The 20,453-nt window shown below is 41.3% G+C and overlaps 1 protein-coding gene across 18 annotated transcripts in view; it reads right to left on the bottom strand.

The window, feature by feature from the left end:
* Window positions 1–15,133: 15,133 nt before the first annotated feature.
* birc6 (baculoviral IAP repeat containing 6) overlaps window positions 15,134–20,453 on the bottom strand; it is a 163,938-nt gene continuing 158,618 nt past the window's right edge. For all 18 annotated transcript variants that reach the window (XM_082964731.1, XM_082964740.1, XM_082964746.1 and 15 more), the window contains 2 exons: window positions 16,958–17,092; window positions 15,134–16,067 (listed from right to left, as the gene is read on the bottom strand). In XM_082964731.1, the coding sequence (XP_082820857.1) occupies window positions 15,888–16,067; window positions 16,958–17,092 (315 nt within the window). In that variant the 3' untranslated portion in view covers window positions 15,134–15,887. The remainder of the gene's footprint in view (window positions 16,068–16,957; window positions 17,093–20,453) is intronic.

The raw sequence follows: 20,453 nt of genomic DNA, 5'->3' as shown, positions 1-20,453 counted from the left end.
ATAAAACCTTCTGCCTTTATTTCATTATTCAGAGTGGCACCACAGGAGGCCCCTATAAACAGTTCTATGGGCAACATACTGGCATGTACTACTCTTCTAGCTAGACGTCTTATACTATTTAAGTGGAAGGATTGGTTTCCTCCTACTTTTAACCATTGGATAAAGGAAGTCATGCAACATTTCAAGCTAGAGAAAATACACTACTCCATTAGGGCATCTGCAATTACATTTGATAATATCTGGCAAGCTTTCCTATCCTTTGTAGAAGACATGGACCCAGTTCATTTCACAACTCCGTAAACCAACCCTAATTAGAATTTTTATCACTATTTTTTAGTTTTTTTTGCTATTTGATTATATTACTCAAATTCTATATCATGCCTGCTTTTAGTCTGGTTTTGGGGTGGGGCTCTGTTGGGAGCATGGGAGGTTTGCGTGTCTTTGATCTGTTAGAGGATCCATGTGTTTTGTCCTCTACCTCTTCTGTCTGTATTATCTATATAATCATAAAAAATGGCAAATTAAAAAAAAATGCAAAAAGGTGAGGAATTTATTCTGCAATTATCATGGAAATGAAATAAATAATGGGAAATATAATTATTTTAGAATGCAAAGATAAAATAAAAATATTTTTGTTCTTCTCACAAACAGTAAATGATTGCATCTTGTTATATTTAGCTTTTTTTTTTGAATAAGTCATTGTATATTCCCCATTTGCACAAGGCTACTAGGCTACTTTTGCCTTCTTGCAGTGCAATACTTCAAACACTAGAAACTGTGCATACGCATGGTCTGAAGTTTGCGGGAGGATGAGCAGATTCTCATCTCAAGTTCAGTTTTTATAAATGCCAACTTTTGAGTGAAAACTGGCACACATATGTTTTGGGGTATATTTTCTGCATACACATCATTTATAAATAAGGCATAGGGCCACCAGCAAACGTGTGTCGAGCTGGCTTTTGCCCCAACACTTTTGGTTGGTTTATTAAAAACCATTGACACAAGTGTTGAAAAGAGGTACAAATTACTGTTGTTTTAGACTGATTTGCCTAATGATTTGTCAAGTCGTGCACAATTAATCTTCAGTCAGATCAACTGTAGCTTACTGATAATATCCCACAGCTGCAGGAAGCCTATAGAAGCCAATGCACTCAGATCCCTTCTATCCAGGGGAAACAAAGCAGTAACATAATGTATTTATAGCATAAGCTGAACAAAAATATTAAGGCAACATACAACAATTCCAACAAGTTACAGTTCATATAAGGAAATCAGTCAATTGAAATAAATTAATTAGGCATCTGTGGCATTGTGTTGTGTGACAAAACTGCACATTTTAGAGTGGCCTTTTATAGACCCCAGCACAAGGTGCACCTGCGTAATGATCATACAGTTTAATCAGCTTCTTCATATGCCACATCTGTTAGGTTGATGTATTATCTTGGCAAAGGAGAAATGTTCACTAACAGGGATGTAAACAAAATTGTGCATATGGAACATTTCTGGGATCTTTTATTTCAGCTCATGAAACATGGGACCAACACTTTACATGTTGCGTTTATATTTTTGTTCAGTATATTTAGACCCTAAAATTGGTTTATATTCAGCTTCAGGTGGCTAGGCTATCTAGACCATAACAATCCAAAATGATTGACTGAAATTAAAGAGAAACTTCAACATTTTTCAACGTATAACAATTAAGATAACTGTTTTCAATGACATTATCAACCAATTAGTGGGCAATTTTTAGGCAATGCCTACTCACAATTCATCAAAATCACAAGATGCACATCAATGATGTCCTTGGAAACACTTATCTTCCTCTATATTTTTTACTACAAAATATAGAAACGCTCCATTTTCACATATGTTGATGTTGGGGTGGTGCTGGAGATGATGAATATGAAGTTTAAACGTTGTGAAGTTTCCCTTTAATCAATCAACACAATAGTGATTATATAGTGTAGTAGAGGTCTTCACGGGTCCCCTCCACCACCACCACTCTCTGGGACTTGTGGTACCACCATTGAAATCATCACACAATGTTACAAATGAAAAAACATACAGTATACTATAAGTATGGTCCAATATCTCAACATTTGGAGTTAGTATCTCGAAATGTTGAATAACTTATCGAAAAAAAATTGGATTTAGTATCTCAACATTTTTAGATAGTACCTTGACCTGTAAAAAAAAAAACGTTTTGGCTTCCATAGTATGATGTTTTGGTCAAGGACTATGTTTTTTTTCACGTCTGAAATGATGGAAGAACATATGACATTTTACAAATTCAACATTTCTGAAACACATTGCACAATCAATTTGTACATCAATGACTATGTGAGCTGACTGTGTTTGTGAAATGTAATCTTTTTTATTTTTATTTTATTTAGTAGTGCAGAGACCAGATAATCACAGGTCAAACCAAAAATTATAAAATGTATGGAAGGAACAGTCCCTAATGAAATGAGAAGGGGGTAGCTGCGGCCCAATATGGCAACCAGAGTATGGGCGAGTGGGTGTGTCAAAAGATAAGTAGTGTGCATGTGGACATTTTTATTTTATTTAACCTTTATTTAACTAGGCAAGTCAGTTAAGAACAAATTCTTATTTACAATGACGGCCTACCCCGGTCAAACCCTAACCCGGATGACGCTGGGACAATTGTGCGCCACCCAAGGGACTCCCAATCACGTCCGGTTGTGATACAGCCTGAAATCGAACCAGGGTCTGTGGTGACGCCTCTAGCACTGAGAAGCAGTGAAAACTGTCTGCTATAGAGTGGTAAGGAGGAGGAGTCTACCGTGTCTGGAAGTGACTTCACCATTCATTTTCTGGATTCAGGTTCACGTAAACATAATTTTAAGTTTTGTTTTATTATTGACAGTTACTGTCAATTTCAGGACTGTATATTTATTAGTTCTCCTTAAATATTTTTCATCTGATGAATTTGTTTGTCTCTGAATTGTTTAATCAAACTTTTCACCGCCAGCTCCTGATATCAGGAATTAGCCGAGTGTGCATATTCGTCCAGCTATATCCTGTCCCGAGTTTGTTTTCCCCGGTTTTCCCTAGCTAAACTAACTGGCGAGCTGAATTATGCTAGATTTTGTTGTCATTGCCAAACTTCATAAATACTGCTCCCTCAACTTCAAAACTCCTTTGCTAGTTATACAATCCTGTAACCAAGAAATTTGCCTAAAATAAACTTGAAAATTATGTATTGTTTTGTTGAATAGCCTATGAGTGGTTCGAGCTACAGTATCTGTCGTGTCATAAGACAACGGTGGCGAAGGATATCATTGCTATTTGCTAATTAACGCGGATCCAAGTTCAGTTTTGAGACCCAAATCTGACCATTTTATTATTTTTTCATTTTTTATTTCACCTTTATTTAACCAGGTAGGCCAGTTGAGAACAAGTTCTCATTTACAACTGCAACCTGGCCAAGATAAAGCAAAGCAGTGCGACACACTCAACAGCACAGAGTTACACATGGAATAAACAAACATACAGTCAATAACACAATAGGAAAAAATCTATATACAGTGTGTGCAAATGAGGTAAGATTAGGGAGGTAAGGCAATAAATAGGCCATAGTGGCGAAGTAATTACAATTAAACACTGGAGTGATAGATGTGCAGAAGATGAATGTGCAGGTAGAGATACTGGGGTGCAAAGGAGCAAAAAAAATAAAACGAACAATATGGGGATGAGGTAGTTGGATGCGCTATTTACAGATGGGGTGTGTACAGGTGCAGTGATCTCTGAGCTGCTCTGATAGCTGATGCTTAAAGTTAGTGAGGGAGATATGAGTTCTGTATACTTCTGGTTCTACATTTTTTGAATGGGGCATGCTTATTTAGCACTTTTAAAGAATAACCAGGCATCCTCTACTGACGGAATGAGGTCAATATCCTTCCAGGATACCCGGGCCAGGTCGATTAGTAAGGCCTGCACGCTGATGTGTTTTATGGAGCGTTTGACAGTGATGAGGGGTGGACCGCAGACCCATTACGGACGCAGGCAATGAGGCAGTGATCGCTGAGATCTTGGTTGAAAACAGCAGAGGTGTATTTAGAGGGCAGGTTGGTCAGGATGATATCTATGAGGGTGCCCGTGTTTACGGATTTGGGGTTGTACCTGGTAGGTTCATTGATCATTTGTGTGAGATTGAGGGCATCTAGTTTAGATTGTATTAATGATGGGTGTACTGTTTCTTCATGCGTTGTATGCATGTGCTTACAGTGACTGTCACCCTGATATTGGCTATTAGGTAGCTACTTCCCATGCTGTTACCGGACAGTGCTTGGCAAGTGGAAGTGGACCGAAGGGCGCTGTGTCCCGGTGTTGTTGCCATCCATGCTCTCCCCATTGAGTAGTAGACTGTATGTATGTATCAAGGTGACATCTAGATGGTTATCAATATTAGTTACTTCTGGTATAGGCTGCTATCCTACTTGAAATAAAATCATGGGAGGGAAAAATATGGCAACATTATCTACCGCCGGTGACTTGACTGTGATAGGAAGCACCTCAGGTCAGCATGCCCAATCAGCCACGCAAAACGGTCTTGAGTGACGACAAATCTGCCCAATTACCAGATTTGCTTTCCATACACCCACTCCTTTCAACACACACACTCGCCCATACTCCAGTCGCCATACTTGGCTGCAGCTACCCATACTTGGCTGAAACTGGCATCTCTGTATCTGTTTTGTTTCAAGGTTGAATGGTTGGATGACAAAAGGTAATAAAATACATACATATATATATAACATGACAACTACTCAGGTGACCATATGGGTTGTGTTGTGTGATGACGTGTTGAGCCTTTGACTTAATACCTTTTGGGCAATCTGTCATCTTTCTGTAGGGTCCTAGGGGGAAATAGAAGCATCTCATCCTTATTAAAATCAGATGGGTGATTTATCTTGATCATGCTAAGTGACTCCCAGAGGGAGTTAGTGTCTGTGTCTATGTGTGCGCGTGCAGTAGGAAAGGTTCAGGTCAAGGGCATATGAGTTACAGGAATTGACTGGAAGCATGCAGGTGAGGCACTGCCTATCCCCACCAAAACATGGAATACTGTGCCTCGAATGGGAGTAAGAGCAGGGATTTTACTTGACATAGGTTAATTACCCTACATTGTCGTTTGATCTTTCATGGGATGAGAACAGTAGTGATGTAGTGAAGAACATGACCCTGCAACACAACATCACTAATGATAAATGATCATGAAAACACTACTACAGTCACAGCCTTTATGTGTGCAGAGCTCCTCGCACAAAATATTTCCTTGAGTTGCGACAGTAATAGCGGATTTATGCTTGATCCGGGAATGATGTCCGGAAGCTCCATATGAAGGGTGTGACGCAATTGCGGAGCGCGGGTCTGGGGGGTTGCAGAGGCCAAATCGAGCTCCGTACGGCGATGCCGTGTGCCTACCAATTTCTGTAACAATATGGAGGGCTCCGTATAGTTCCGCATTGACATGATTGGTTGACGGTAGGTGGGGGCAGGAGGTCCTGTGTAAACACAAACTCACTTCCTTGATAACTAACTTCCTTCACAACAGCTCTGCTCTGCTCCTCGAAGTGCAAGAAGTATGAATGCCCTGACTTCCACAGAGGCTGTATTGCAGTAAATGCTGTACGGCTGATGCAGATAGTCAGATTGACCATGCAAAGCCTTTAAGTCGTGTTGAGCACATTGAATCCTAATGAAAAGGATCCTGGCTGACCTTTTCTCCACTGTCAGTGGTTTACTCCAGTGAGCATCTTGTACCGTACACTGCTCCTGGAGATAGAGCCAGTGAGTAAGCCCACTGTTTGACATGAGCCAAAAACAACATCTAAATGATTCAGAGCCCCAGCAGCAGCATGGCGCATTGATAGAGCTCTCGGCTGTTTTTCTCAGCGCACGGGAGGATCTAGTCTAAGGTTTGTTTTCTCCAGCACTTGCCCACCCCACCCCACCCCCCCACCTCCTCCCCATCCTCCCCTTCCTCCTCTTCGTGCATGACATTTAAGAGACGAGTGTTTGGGCACATTATGGAATTGTTCACAGGCAAAGTGAAGGCCATTGAAAGGGCTCGTTGGAGTGGGTTTGAAGTACGGAAGAGAGACCACGGTGAATAGATGCTTTTACAGTCTGATTTACCTTTCCAGAGGCCTGCTTCCAATTTACAGACCTGTCAAGGACACGCTACTATTCAACTGATGAAAGCTATTTTTCAAGTCTATGTTTCAACGGGGAAAAAACAAAATATGTTCTGTTAAAGACAAGCAGTGACACCTGCAGTGCACAGATGCTGTTTGAAGTTCGGGCTGCCAAACCAATGCTCCAACACACACACACACACACACACACACCGTTCTCACATTGATTACCAAAGGAGTGTGTGAGGAGAAATCATTTAAAAAAATCCCCAGACACCACTATGTTTGTTTTTTACTGCTCTATAAAAGTATACAAAGGAGGGTGTGTTCGTGCTTGGGGAGATGATTATTGGGAGATGTTGACTTTCATTGTTGCAGTCTGAATTATGTCTGTTTGGAAGCCTATTGCAGATTGGCCTTCTGCTCTTGGCGAGTCCATGAAACATTACTTCAGTCAACCCTGCAGGAAAGGACTGAGCTGGGCTCTTTCAGAATAGAATACCTTTTGTTGAAAGCAAGTCTGTGCACACTGGCAGATAACATTGGCCATCAACCTTGCCAGCTAACTGATACCAACCCACACCACCCTCACCTAAAAAAGCTGTGAGGCTGCTCTCTCCTTACTTGCGTAACCCTGATTCTATGATAATATGAGTGTCTCACATCGAGATTCGCTTAGCGGATCACTGACGGCTCGAAGAACCAATCACAAAACATTTGTTGGAGACAGACAGGTCAAGTGGCAAATGAGGCGAGCCCCACCCGTCCTTAAAAGGCACCATTCGCCCGCCCACTGGTCATTTTCAAGCATTTTCATTTTCTCATCAAGTCAAATCGGGGACCCGAACCAGCGACCTAACGGCCACCGGCCCAAGCTCCCAACTGCCAGGCCACCAACCATCCAAGATCACCCCCCATAGTTCCCAGAGAGCTGCCCCTCAACCAATATGAACAAAAGAGAAAAAAGGTGAAAACAACAGAAAACAATGCAAAAAAAAAGACATCAATGACAATAAATATCTAAACAGCAAGTCCGACTGAATGTGTTTAAGTGTATGTGTTGCACTATTTACATGTGTGTATGTGTGTGTGCACACGTGTATGTTTGAATGCGATTGTGTGTGTATGCATGTGTACGCGCGTACAAGCACCTGCGCAGCATCAGCCTCAGGCAAACAGGCATTGGATGTAACAGCGTTGCCCCTCAGTGTCAATCAAACAGACATTTTCTTTTGTTTAGAATTTATTTTGTATTTTTATATTTGACTGTCATTCTGTCCCCCGCCCAACAACCCCACTCCCACTCGTCTCCAGTTCCACATCCCAACCCTCAGTTCCCTCAGCCCATCCCACCTATCAATGCTGGCCACCCTCTTCGGATTTCTACACGTCATACTCTATATCTTTCAACTATGCTGTGATGTTTAACATACAATTTCAATCTATCTAATCGAATAGAATCCACATATTGCGAGTTGAAAATAAATACTTTCAGTAAGAGTATAAGTATATTAGCAATCGACTAACCAGGTCTCTCAACAATGTTATTTCTAAGGTTAAATTTTAGATTAATATTATGCTTTTTCAGACATTCCTGAACTTGAGACCAGAAACAGGCGTACCTGAGGGCAATACCAGAACAAATGGTCTATTGATTCTGTATCCTTACAACAAAATCTGCAAATATTCTACATTTATTGGGTGGCAAAAATTCTGTAGAATAAATTTAGCTGAAAAGCACAAAGTCTTGAATCTTGCATAATTTTATATATCAACTCATAAACCCTGTGCTATGGAATCGGTAGATAAAAAATCTCTTCCCAGCAATTTTGCAAATTGTATTGCACAGCTGTCAACATCTTGGTCCTTAAATAGGAAAGTATAACAGTTTCATTTATGATATTTTTTGTTCCTCTGACAGTTTTGATCCTTTATATTGGGCAGACAGACCAGTTCCCTACCTCCTCCCGCTGCCACCTGCCTCCTCCATTTTTGGGGGTAATGCTGTAATCAGTTGGTTGTAATCTTGGATTGAGCAGACCTTCCCATACAATTCCTATAGCATCATGAAAGACATAACTGTACCATTCCTATTTACAATATAATTTAAAAACAAAATACCATTTTCAAACATATTTTCCATAAATACAGGTCTTTTATCAACCAGCACATTTCAGTTCAACCATAATATCTGTTGTTATATTTGTTCTATCATTGTAACCAGCTCTGCAATGCTTGTTTGAAAAAGAGAGAGTTTCCTTTTCAATTAATCAAAGGCAAATGTATAGTATTTATATTAGCACTCTGATTACAATGAAGAGCAAGATGTGCCGCTCTGTTCTGGGCCAGCTGCTGCACTTGACTACATGACTAAACAATAATGAAAATAAGACAAACTAGAGCCTGCAGGACTTGCTTTCTGGTGTGTGGTGTCAAAAAAGCATAGGATCTCTTTATTATGCACAGACCTCTACCCATCTTTACAACCATTGAATCTATATGTTTTGACCATGACAGTTTACAATCTAAGGTAACGCCAAGTCATTTAGTCTCCTCAACTTGTTCAACAGCCACACCATTCATTACCTGATTCAGCTGAGGTCTAGAGCTTAGGGAATGATTTGTACCAAATACAATGCTCTTAGTTTTAGAGAGGTTCAGAACCAGTTTATTACTGGCCACCCATTCCAAAACTGACTGAAACTCCTTGTTAAGGGTTTCAGTGACTTCATTGGCTGTGGTTGCTGACACGTATATGGTTGAATCATGTGTATGTGACAAATACATTTGATTTGATTTGAATCGTCAGCATACAAGGACACACAGGCTTTGTTTAATGCCAGTTGCAGGTCATTGGTAAAAATAGAAAATATATGTAAAATGTATATGTAGCAGAAAAGCTAAAAAAAAATAAAAAATACAAAAAAAAAAGATGTGTGTCCTCCGAAGAGGACCAAAAAAATTAAACATAGACAAGGGAAGAGGGCCTGCGGTATACCACACCCTACATGTTTGACATTACAGAGGCTTATATGAAAGAAAACCCTCTGAGTTATATTAGATAGATAGCTATGAATCCACAATAAGGTTGAAAATCCATAAAACATAAGTTCTCTCAATAACAGGTAATCGAAGGCTGCACTGAAATCTAACAGTACAGCTCCTACAATCTTCTTACACAATATATACAAAAGTATGTGGACACCCTTCAAATTAGTGGATTCGGCTATTTCAGCCACACCCGTTGCTGAGAGGTGTATAACATCGAGCACACAGCCATGCAATCTCCATAGACAAACATTGACAGTAGAATGGCCTTACAGAAGAGCTCAGTGACTTTCAACGTGGCACCGTCATAGGATGCCCTGCTTGAGCTGCCCCGGTCAACTGTCAGTGCTGTTATTGTGAAGTAGAAACGTCTAGGAGCAACAACGGTTCAGACGCAAAGTGGTAGGCCACACAAGCTCACAGAACGGGACCTCCGAGTACGATACGCGTGGCTCGTAAAAATCTGTCTGTCCTCGGTTGCAACACTCACTACCGAGTTCCAAACTGCCTCTGGAAGCAACGTCATCAGGAGCTTCATGAAAAGGGTTTCCATGGCCGAGCAGCCGCACATAAGCCTAAGATCACCAATGTTCAATGCCAAGCGTGGGCTGGAGTGTTGTTAAGCTCGCAGCCATTGGATTCTAGTGCAGTGCAAAAGCGTTCTCTGGAGTGATGAATTACACTTAACCATCTGGCAGTCCGATGGACTAATCTGGGTTTGACGGATGCCAGGAGAACGCTACCTGCCCGAATGCAACTGTAATGTTTGGTGGAGGAGAAATAATGGTATGGGGCTGTTTTTCATGGTTTGGGCGAGGCCCCTTACTTCCAGTGAATGGAAATCTTAACGATACTTCATACAATGACATTCTAGATGATTCTGTACTTCCAATTTTGTGGCAACAGTTTGGGGAAAGCCCTTTCCTTTTTTAGCATGACAATGCCCCCATGCACAAAGCGAGGTCCATACAGAAATGGTTAATCGAAATCGGTGTGGAAGACCTTGACTGGCGACTGCGAGCCAGGCCTAATCGGCCAACATCAGTGCCCGACTTCACTAAGGCTCTTGTGGCTAATTGGAAGCAAGTCCCTGCAACAATGTTCCAACATCTAGTGGAAAGCCGTCATAGAAGAGTGGAGGCTGTTATAGCAGCAAATGGGTGGCCAACACCATATTAATGCCCATGATTTTGAGATGTTTGACGAGCAGGTGTCCACATACTTTTGGTGATGTAGCGTTTTATCAATTTCTTTCAACCAACCATCAGTCATTTGTGTCAGTGCAGTATATGTCTCTATAAGCATGCTGAAAGTCTGTTGTCAATTTGTTTACAGAGAAATAGCATTGTATTTTGTCAAACTATTTTTTACAACAGGTTGCTAAGAGTTGGCAACAAGCTGATACCACTCTTGGGTAGCGGAATGACTTTGGCTTCCCTCCAGGTCTGAGGACAAACACCTTCCTCTAGACTCAGATTAAATATATGACAGATAGGAGAGACCAGAGAGTCAGCTACCATCTTCGGTAGCTTTCCATCTAAGTTGCAATGCCAGGTTTGTCATTATTGATCGATAACAATGTTTCTACCTCTCCCACACTAACTTTACAAAATTCAAACTTATGCTTTTCTTTAATGATTTGTTTTTTAATGCATGAATACGATGGCTCACTGTTCGTTGTTGACATTTCCTGCCTAAGTTTACATCATTGGCAAAGTGGGCAATCATTAAAATAATTGGCAACATCAAATGGTTTAGTCATGAATAAGCCATCTGATTCGTTGAAAGATGGAGTTGAATTTGTATTTCTGCTCATTATTTAATTTAAAGTACTCCATTCTTTATATCGTTGCTTCATAATACAGTTTTCATTTTGTTGTGTTTAGTCACATAAGTCAGATGTGCAGCCAGACTTATTAGCCACTCACTCTCTTTCAAACATCCAGTTTTTACATTCCTTATCAATCCATGGAGCCTTAACAGTTCTAACAGTCAGTTTCTTAACAGGTGAATGTTTGTCAATAATTGGAAGAAGCAATTTCCTAAATTCATCATGTGCTGCGTCTGGATGCTCCTTATTAATCACATCAGACCAACAAATATCCACATAAGAATCACAGCAAAATCTTTTGTATGATCTCTTATACACTATTTTAGGCCCAGCTCTTGTAACTTTATCTTTCCTGGATATAGCCACTATATTGTGATCACTCCATCCAATGGGTACGGATACAGCTTAAGAACAAAGTTCTACAGTATTAGTAAAAATGTGATTAATACATGTGGATGATCTTGTTCCTGTAGTGTTTGTAAACACCCTGGAAAGTTGATTAATAACCTGAACCAGATTACAGGCACTGGTTACAGTGAGGAGCTTCCTCTTGAGCAGATAACTTGATTAAAACCAGTCAATATTCAGGTCCCCAAGAAAGTAGACGTCTGTTTACATCACATACACCATCAAGCATTTCACACATATTATTTAGATACTGACTGTTAGCACTTGGTGGCATACAGCAACACCCCAAAATAATAGGCTTTAGATGAGGCAGGTGAACCTGCAACCACAACACTTCAATAACGCTTGACATTCGATCTTCTCTAAGCATTACAGGGATATGGCTCTGAATATATAGTGCATTAGGAAAGTATTCAGCCCTCTTGACTTTTCCACATTTTGTTCCTTTACATACTTATTCTAAAATTGATTAAATTAAACATTTTTCATCAATCTACACACAATACCCCTTGATGACAAAGCGAAAACAGGTTTTTAGACATTTTAGCATATAAAAAATTCAAAACAGAAATACCTTATTTACATAAGTATTCAGACCCTTTGCAATGAGACTCGAAATTGAGCTCAGGTGCATCCTGTTTCCATTGATCATCCTTGAGATGTTTCTACAACTTGATTGGAGTCCACCTTTGGTAAATTCAATTGATTGGACATGATTTGGAAAGGCACACACCAGTCTAGATAAGGTCCTACAGTTGACAGTGCATGTCAGAGCAAAAACCAAGTCATGAGGTCGAAGGTATTGTCCATAGAGCTCCGAGACAGTATTGTGTCGAGGCAAAGATGGTGGAAGGGTACCAAAAAATACTGCAGCATAGAAAGTCCCCAAGAACACAGTGGCCTCCATCATTCTTAAATGGAAGAAGTTTGGAACCACCCTGCCAAACAGAGCAATCGGGGGAGAAGGGCCTTGGTCAGGAAGGTGACCAAGAACCCGATGGTCACTCTGACAGAGCTCCAGAGTTCCTCTGTGGAGTTGGGAGTACCTTCCAGAAGGACAACCATTTATGCAGCACTCCACCAATCAGGCCTTTATGGTGGCCAGACGGAAGCCATTCCTCAGTTAAAGGCACATGACAGACAGCTTGGAGTTTGCCAATATTCTCTGGTCTGATGAAACCAAGATTGAACTCTGGCATGAATGCCAAGAGTCACATCCGCAGGAAACCTGGCACCATCTCTACGGTGAAACATGGTGGCAGCATCATGCTGTGGGGATGTTTTTCAGCAGAAGGGACTGGGAGACTAGTCAGGATTGAGGCAAAGATGAACGGAGCAAAGTACAGAGAGATCCTTGATGAAAACCTGCTCCAGAGCACTCAGGACCTCAGACGGGGGTGAATCTTCACCTTCCAACAGGACAACGACCCTAAGCATACAGCTAAGACAACACAGGAGTGGCTTCGGGACAAGTCTCTAAATGTCTTTGAGTGGCCCAGCCAGAACCTGGACTTGAACCCGATCTAACATCTCTGGAGAGACCTGAATATAGCTGTGCAGCGACACTCCCCATCCAACCTGACCTAACTCCCCAAATACAGGTGTGCCAAGCTTGTAGTGTCATACCCAAGACTCAAGGCTGTAATTGCTGCCAAAGGTGCTTCCACAAAGTACCGAGTAAAGGGTCTGAATACTTATGTAAATGTGTATTTCAACCTGATTTGCTTTGTCATTGTGGGGTATTGTGTGTAGATTGATGAGGGGAAAAAACTATGTAATCAATTTTAGAATAAGGCTGTAATGTAACAAAATGTGGAAAAAGTCAAGAGGTCTGAATACTTTCCCAATGCACTAATTAGGATGTATTAAGGCCTCAATTTACAGATTTCCTTACATGAACTGTAACTCAGTAAAATCGTTGTAATTGTTGCATTTATATTTTTGTTCAGTATACATTAAATGATCAAAACATTGGTGAAAGGGTAATATATTGCAATACAGGGTTCATGTGATAAGAAATTTGATAGAAAAACAAACGGCATCAAACTCTGTTCACCTGTCTAGTATTGGTGTGATTTGGGTTCAGATTCCCAACAATTGATTCAAACCCTGCTGTGTGTACTCTGTGTAGCCCGTAGGCTTATTGCATTCCATTGCTAATTCTCCATGCAGAGCTTTACACTCTATGCATTTTCCAGTAGCTATTTCTCCTATTTCACTGAGTTTTAAAGCATAGGATGAATAATGTAGTGGTAGGGCTAAATCACAGAAGTGCATCCACTGTGCTGTTCTCCTTTATTCTACACCATAATCCCTGTTTATCCAAGCTTGCTGTACAAGAGCCACAACAGGCATTCCCAAAGGTAGAGCTTTTTGGGAAAGGGATAACAGGAAAAGGTTCCAGAGGCTCAATGTTGCTTAGTCTTCATATAGAACTGTGAAGATACTGATATACACACCAAGTTTCTAAAACATTAAGGACACCTGTTCTTCCATGACAGACTTACCAGGTGATCCCTTTTTGATGTCAATTGTTAAATCCACTACAATCATTGTAGATGAAGTGGATGAGACCATTTAAAAAGGAGGATTTTTAAGCCTGTAGACAATTAAGACATTGTGTATGTGTTCCATTCAGAGGGTGAATGGGCAAGACAAAATATTTAAGGGCCTTTGAGTACAGAAGCAGGTGCCAGGCGCAGCGATGTGTCTCAAGAACTGAGCTTTTCACATTTCCTGTGAGTATGAAGAATGGTCCACTACCCTCAGGACAACCAGCCAACTTCACACAACTGTGGGAAGCATTGGAGTCATGGGCCAGCATCCATGTGGAACGCTTTCGAGACATTGTAGAGTCCATGCCCCAACGAATTGAGGCTGTTGAGGGCAAAGGGGGAAGAGCAACTACAAACTAGGACATTGTTCTTAATATTATGTCCACTCTGTATATATTTGCTTAGGAGACACCTAAGGCAACATACAACCAGCCAATTCACACTGAATCAAGCTGGATGTTGATTTAGGTAATTTCGTTCCACGACAGTGAAACGCACAAGCCGATATAAGCTTATCTTATGGTAAGGAGGATAGAACACAGAGGACCGACAGTTAGCTGAGGACGGCTACAAACTGCACCAGCAAAGATTTTTTTAAATATCTAAATACTTCAGTTTAATATTTTACCCATATAGATGGACCATTTCCCTGCACTGGTAATAAGCACTGGGCCTTCCAAGTTACTTTACAGTAGCAGCTTATGCTCCCATGTGGATTGGTACCATGTTTTCCTTAAGAGGTTCAAGTCCAAGTTGTGTTCAACAACACAGAAAGAAGCATTTGCACAATCAATCCACATTTTCAAGCTCCATTTAATGTCCTACCAAAAGGAGTATGTGACTGAACCGGGAGTGAGTAAAATAGTAAGTGCTTTTTCTTTCACCGGAATCAACCTTTTTCAGACAGAGCGAAACGATCAATGTGTAGAAATGTCAAATAATCAGTGAATTAACTTTTTCAAAGTATTTGGTATGATGTCAATGATAAAAGGCACATAGCAGCTTTGTATCTTAGTGGGATTGTTGAACACGCACAAAATCACACATTCAAAAGCCTTCACATACCGGTACATATCCCAAACATCTTACATACTCAGACTCTTATCTACACAATCAGATCAATGTATATATCCGGGAAAAGTAAAACAGGTTGCATTTATTAAACTTGCATTGAGAATTAGAGGCAAAAAAAACGTGCTCATAGCATTTTGAACAGCCTGTAAAAAGGGTAACAAGTAATCATTGCAATTAAGAATGTATATTTCAGCCTTTATTGAAGTTTACAGGATCCTGTAGAAATCAAAAAAGCGATGTCAATGGGCAACCAGAAGATTTCTCAAATTCAGGAAAGTGTATGTTTTATTTTAAATAGTATACTTAAAGAACGACCAATATATTCCTGGTTACAACTGTCCTTGCACTAACAGTCCAAACAATTGAAATGAACATTCAGTAAACATTATTCTCTAATGGTAGGCTAGTTCCCTTATATATTCAGTGATTTCCTCTGTCATTATGTATACATAAACAAATTTAATAACATACCAATCAGTGGTTATTTCACAATTGAAAAAAAAGCACAAACAGTTTACACTGTTTTACAGGTAAAAATAAAAAGGTCATTTGTTTGTCGACTGTTTCCTTAAGGGCATAGCATAGTTCGGAGTTTTGTCTTATTTTTGTTGGTTTGTAAGCTGTTTCATTCTCATCTAGTTTTTTTGTCCTCTTTATTCAGCCATTACATAATTAGATTCTTACATACAAATATTGACAAAATGGTGGCTTGTACTTCGAAGCCGTCAAAGTCTATTTAATAACAATAGTAATAGTTGTGAGGAGGAGTGGCCGCGGCTTAGGGTGGAGGGGAGCAAGGAGGGGCGGGACTCATAGCGGGCCCTCACTGCAGGTGCCGTCTTCGCTGCCACTCGGCTTCTCCGCGTCCTGATTGGGCAGCTCCTTGACCACGAGGGCGGCACTCTTGTCTGAGAACTCCTCCCCGTCAGGCTCCAGGCCCTCAGGGCAGGGCAGCTTGAGCAGTTCCTCTCGTAGCTGGGCCGTGTGCCTCTGGATGGGGAAAGAGGGAGAGAGGACAGAGTTATCACATAGGGCTCAGTTCAGAGCTACTATATGCTGTGAGGAGGCAAGTACAAACATGGGCTCTGATGAGGAAACAGATATACTCTTCCCAACAATAATGACAAAGCCTGTGAACTAAATGCTCTTCCAAACCAATACAAACTTCAAACCCACCATTTAAGTTGTCTAAAATACACTTGGGAGCTCACATTAATCCATTCCAGTTGCCCTTTCACTGCCAAAGCAGAGTATCTTGGATACCACTGAAGTAATGAAAAAAGGGACCACTTATCACACGTCACCTTAAAAAAAAAATACCAGGAGAAAGGAATCAAGAACGTGCACTAAAGATCAACCCATCATTTCAGAATCTGAACCTATTTGCTGGAGCAAGAGAAAAAAAAAGCCCTGAAGATAATGGGACAACAAAGAACTCTGTGGCCCTGCTTTAAAAACAGCACTGGGTGCTGCCACAGCAATGTGAGCAGCTTGCTGTGGTCCTTTAGTCTTTATCAGGGTGTCTGGGAGATTATTTACACTGGGTATTAATTGTGGCTATTAACAGCCGGAGGAAGGGAGCCTTGCTGCCAGTGAGCGCTGAGTGAAGTAGGACGCGGCCCCTTATCTGCTCGGGCCGCCTCAAGACAGTCAGAGGGGGAAGCCAGTTGTGGCATGAATCAAGCCTGTCCACCATGCATAAACATCAGGGATGTCGCCCTGAGCGACCAATTCAGACCTAATTAACACAAACCAGAACTGTGTGTGCTTGTGTGTGTAAACGTAAGTGAAAGGGGGATGAGGTGTTACCTTCTGTGGTGAAGGACAACATTCTGATATGGTGCAAGGTTCTCCTGTAGCTGAAGAGTGCGTTTGTTTACCTTCAATGCAGCAGCGTGATGGGACATGGTGCGGCCCACTCTCTTGTCACTGCTGTACTGCTGGATGTCTGCGATCCACTCCTCACACTGCGCCATGACCTCTACCCGCTTCAGGTAGAAGTGTTTGTGGATCACCTGTGGATTAGAACAGCCATGAGTCTCAGAAAAAACATGTAGCACGTTTACTAGCAGTAACATTATTGAAACTCATTTCTGGTTTACAGCCATTTAGTAGGGCCAGGAGTTTTTCCTGTACGCATGTACGGGCCCTAGTTATAGGCTATGGAATGCATAAAATATGCTGGGAAATGTAAATGTTGCTTCCATGACACATTGGAGGACAATGAGTATAATGCACGGATAATTCAATCAAATTTGCCCTTTGTTCTGCCTTCAATATAATCCTAATGTAACATTACTAAACCGCTGTCCAATGGCCCAGATTATGGAATGGTGAAGTGAGAGCCAGCCAGCTTTGGAAATAAAATCCCTTGAAATACCCCATGGTTCACACTGTAAATGACAAAGGGTGAGTGCAATGACACTGAAACTAATGCAATTTCTTTGTCGGGCATATTTCTGAACAGGCAACGCACCGAAACTTCTGAAAGTTTTCCTCTGCAACAGGGAGCAGCATGAGGACTGGTCTTATTTCACCAGGACTGGGGAGGGAGTTGGATCTGGGCAGGCAGGCTGATTTGAAGTGCAGCGTTAACTTAATAAATATAAGCACCATCTCTCCACTGAAAAGTTTGTAGGAGTGCTATGCAACGTTACCCTTGACTGAGTTCTCCAGGTCTGCACAGAGCCTGAGATGCTGGGTACAAGTAGGAACGTCAAATTATTCATAAGCAAAAAGCATTAGCAATGGAAAAACCCAGGGGCTATCAGATCTCCAATAACAATACACTCCGTGTGTGTGTGTGTTTGAGATGCCTAACAACCAAGAACCAACCTCTGTCTTCAGCTTATTCTGATTGCTAGAGCTTACCAGAGATGAATCTGATTAAATGAGTATAATCAAATAGCAGGATGATTGCTGGTAGGCACGGAACACAATAAAATGACTATAGGATCGAGCAGATCCAGAAACATGGGTAAATCAATCCTGTCAAAACAAAGCATGACTGACATGACTATTTGTTACACCCGCTAAAGAAATGAGCCACCAAATCACAAAGACAAAAAAATAAATAAACAAGGGGCAGAATTGGCTCTCCTCTGAGACCAAGATTAGATGGATTAGATGAGATGTAGCCTAGTATTGAACTGTGTGGCGATCTAGATAGTCTTAATTATTGGGAGGCAGCTCTCTATTTGAATGGAGCAGGGTTGGCTGGCAACCTGCTTTCTCAGTCAAGTCTCTCACACTCCACACTGTGGGTCTGGGAGTGTTTATCACCAGGTCTCTCCGATGTCACAGCAAGCCTTGCTCTGTGCTCAGTCAGCCACTTCAGCCCCCCCCCCCCCCCCCCCCCTTACCCAACACATGCTGCGATGAGTGATGTGTCAGTGATGTCAATCTACACCCACCACTCCTCAGTACCAACCCCCCCCCCCCCCCGACCCCTCCATCCCTCATCCCGTCCTCCCAGCATGAGTCTCTGTGGCAGACAAATCGGGATGCTATCGCTCTTCACTTTCCGTTTCACAACTATTGTTGGGGGATTAGTTGTCATGGCCGCTGGTTTGTTATTTACCAGGATCAATCTGGAGAATGGGGCTGGGCTCTCCTTCCCTCTCTCCTCTCCTGCTTGATTTACTTCGACAGATTTCTCCGATGCTCTCCAGCTGATTGCCGTGAATCCTTCAAGGTCACAATGGTGGGTAAACGTGGGAGAGTGATCGGTACGGTCACCTCCCTCACAGCCGTTTACAAACAAAGTGCTCCTACTCCAGGCCAAGGTTATTATCGTAAACTAAAATGAAAGCTAAATCATGAAAAAACTATTTAGTAAACTGAAATAAAATTAATAAACCCGTCACTAAGACTATCTTTGTCATCAAAACAAACTAAAATAAAAACCATCATGAAATAAGGGTTTTTCAAGCTACTGAATCTGGTGGGTAAATGCAGCGAGATGTTTCAAATAGATAGGGATGCACAAGCTAGGCCTAACAGCGGCGAAGGACGCACCCCCAGCAGTCTCCAACCAAAAATAAATAAATATATATTATTTTATAGTTTGTCTTCACTATTATTCTACAATGTAGAACACTGTCAAAGTAAAGAAAAACCCTGGAATGAGTAGGTGTGTCCAAACCTTTGACCGGTACTGTGTGTGTGTGTGTGTGTGTGTGTGTGTGTGTGTGTATATATACACACACACACACACACACACAGTACCGGTCAAAGGTTTGGACACACCTACTCATTCCAGGGTTTTTCTTTACTTTGACAGTGTTCTACATTGTAGAATAACAGTGAAGACAAACTATAAAATAACACATGGAATCATGTAGTAACCAAAAGTGTTAAATCAAAATATATTTTATATTTGAGATTATTCAAAGTAGCCACTCTTTGCCTTGATGACAGCTTTATACACTCTTGGCATTCTCTCAACCAGCTTCATAAGGTAGTCACCTGGAATGCTTTTCAATTAACAGATGTGTCTTGTTAATTTGGGGAATTTCTTTCCTTCTTAATGCGTTTGAGCCAATCAGTTGTGTTGTGACAAGGTAGGGGTGGTATACAGAAGTTAGCCCTATTTGGTAAAAAACCAAGTCCATATTATGGCAAGAACAGCTCAAATAAGCAAAGAGAAATGACAGTCCATCAATACTTTAAGACATGAAGGTCAGTCAATTCTGAAAATGTCAAGAACTTTGAAAGTTTCTTCAAGTGCAGTCGCAAAACCCATCAAGCGACATGATGAAATTGGCTTTCATGAGGACCACCACAGGAATGGAAAACCCAGAGTTATCTCTGCTGCAAAAGATAAGTTCATCAGAGTTAACTTCACATCAGATTGCAGCCCAAATAAATGCTTCAGAGTGCAAGTAACAGACATCTCAACATCAACTGTTCAGAGGAGACTGCGTGAAATCAGGCCTTCGTGGTCAAAGTGCTGCAAAGAAACCACTACTAAAGGACATCAATAAGAAGAGACTTGCTTGGGCCAAGAAACACGAGCAACGGACATTTGACCGGTGGAAATCTGTCCTTTGGTCTGATGAGTCCAAATTTGAGATTTTTTGGTTACAAATGCTGTGTCTTTGTGAGAAGCAGAGTAGGTGAACGGATTATCTCCGCATGTGTGGTTCCCACCGTGAAGCATGGAGGAGGTGTGATAGTGTGGGGATGCTTTGTTGGTGACACTGTCAGTGATTTATTTAGAATTCAAGGCACACAACCAGCATGGCTACAACAGCATTCTGCACCTATACGCCATCCCATCTAGTTTGTGCTGAGTGGGACTATCATTTGTTTTTCAACAGGACAATGATCCAACACACTTCCAGGCTGTGTAAGGGCTATTTGACCAAGAAGGAG

Source organism: Salmo salar, chromosome 18 (assembly GCF_965601325.2).
Source record: "Salmo salar chromosome 18, fSalSal1, whole genome shotgun sequence".
In the NCBI taxonomy this organism is placed as follows: Eukaryota; Metazoa; Chordata; class Actinopteri; order Salmoniformes; family Salmonidae; genus Salmo; species Salmo salar.
Note: the sequence above shows the minus strand (reverse complement) of the source record. Positions and strands in the feature narration are given on the sequence as shown.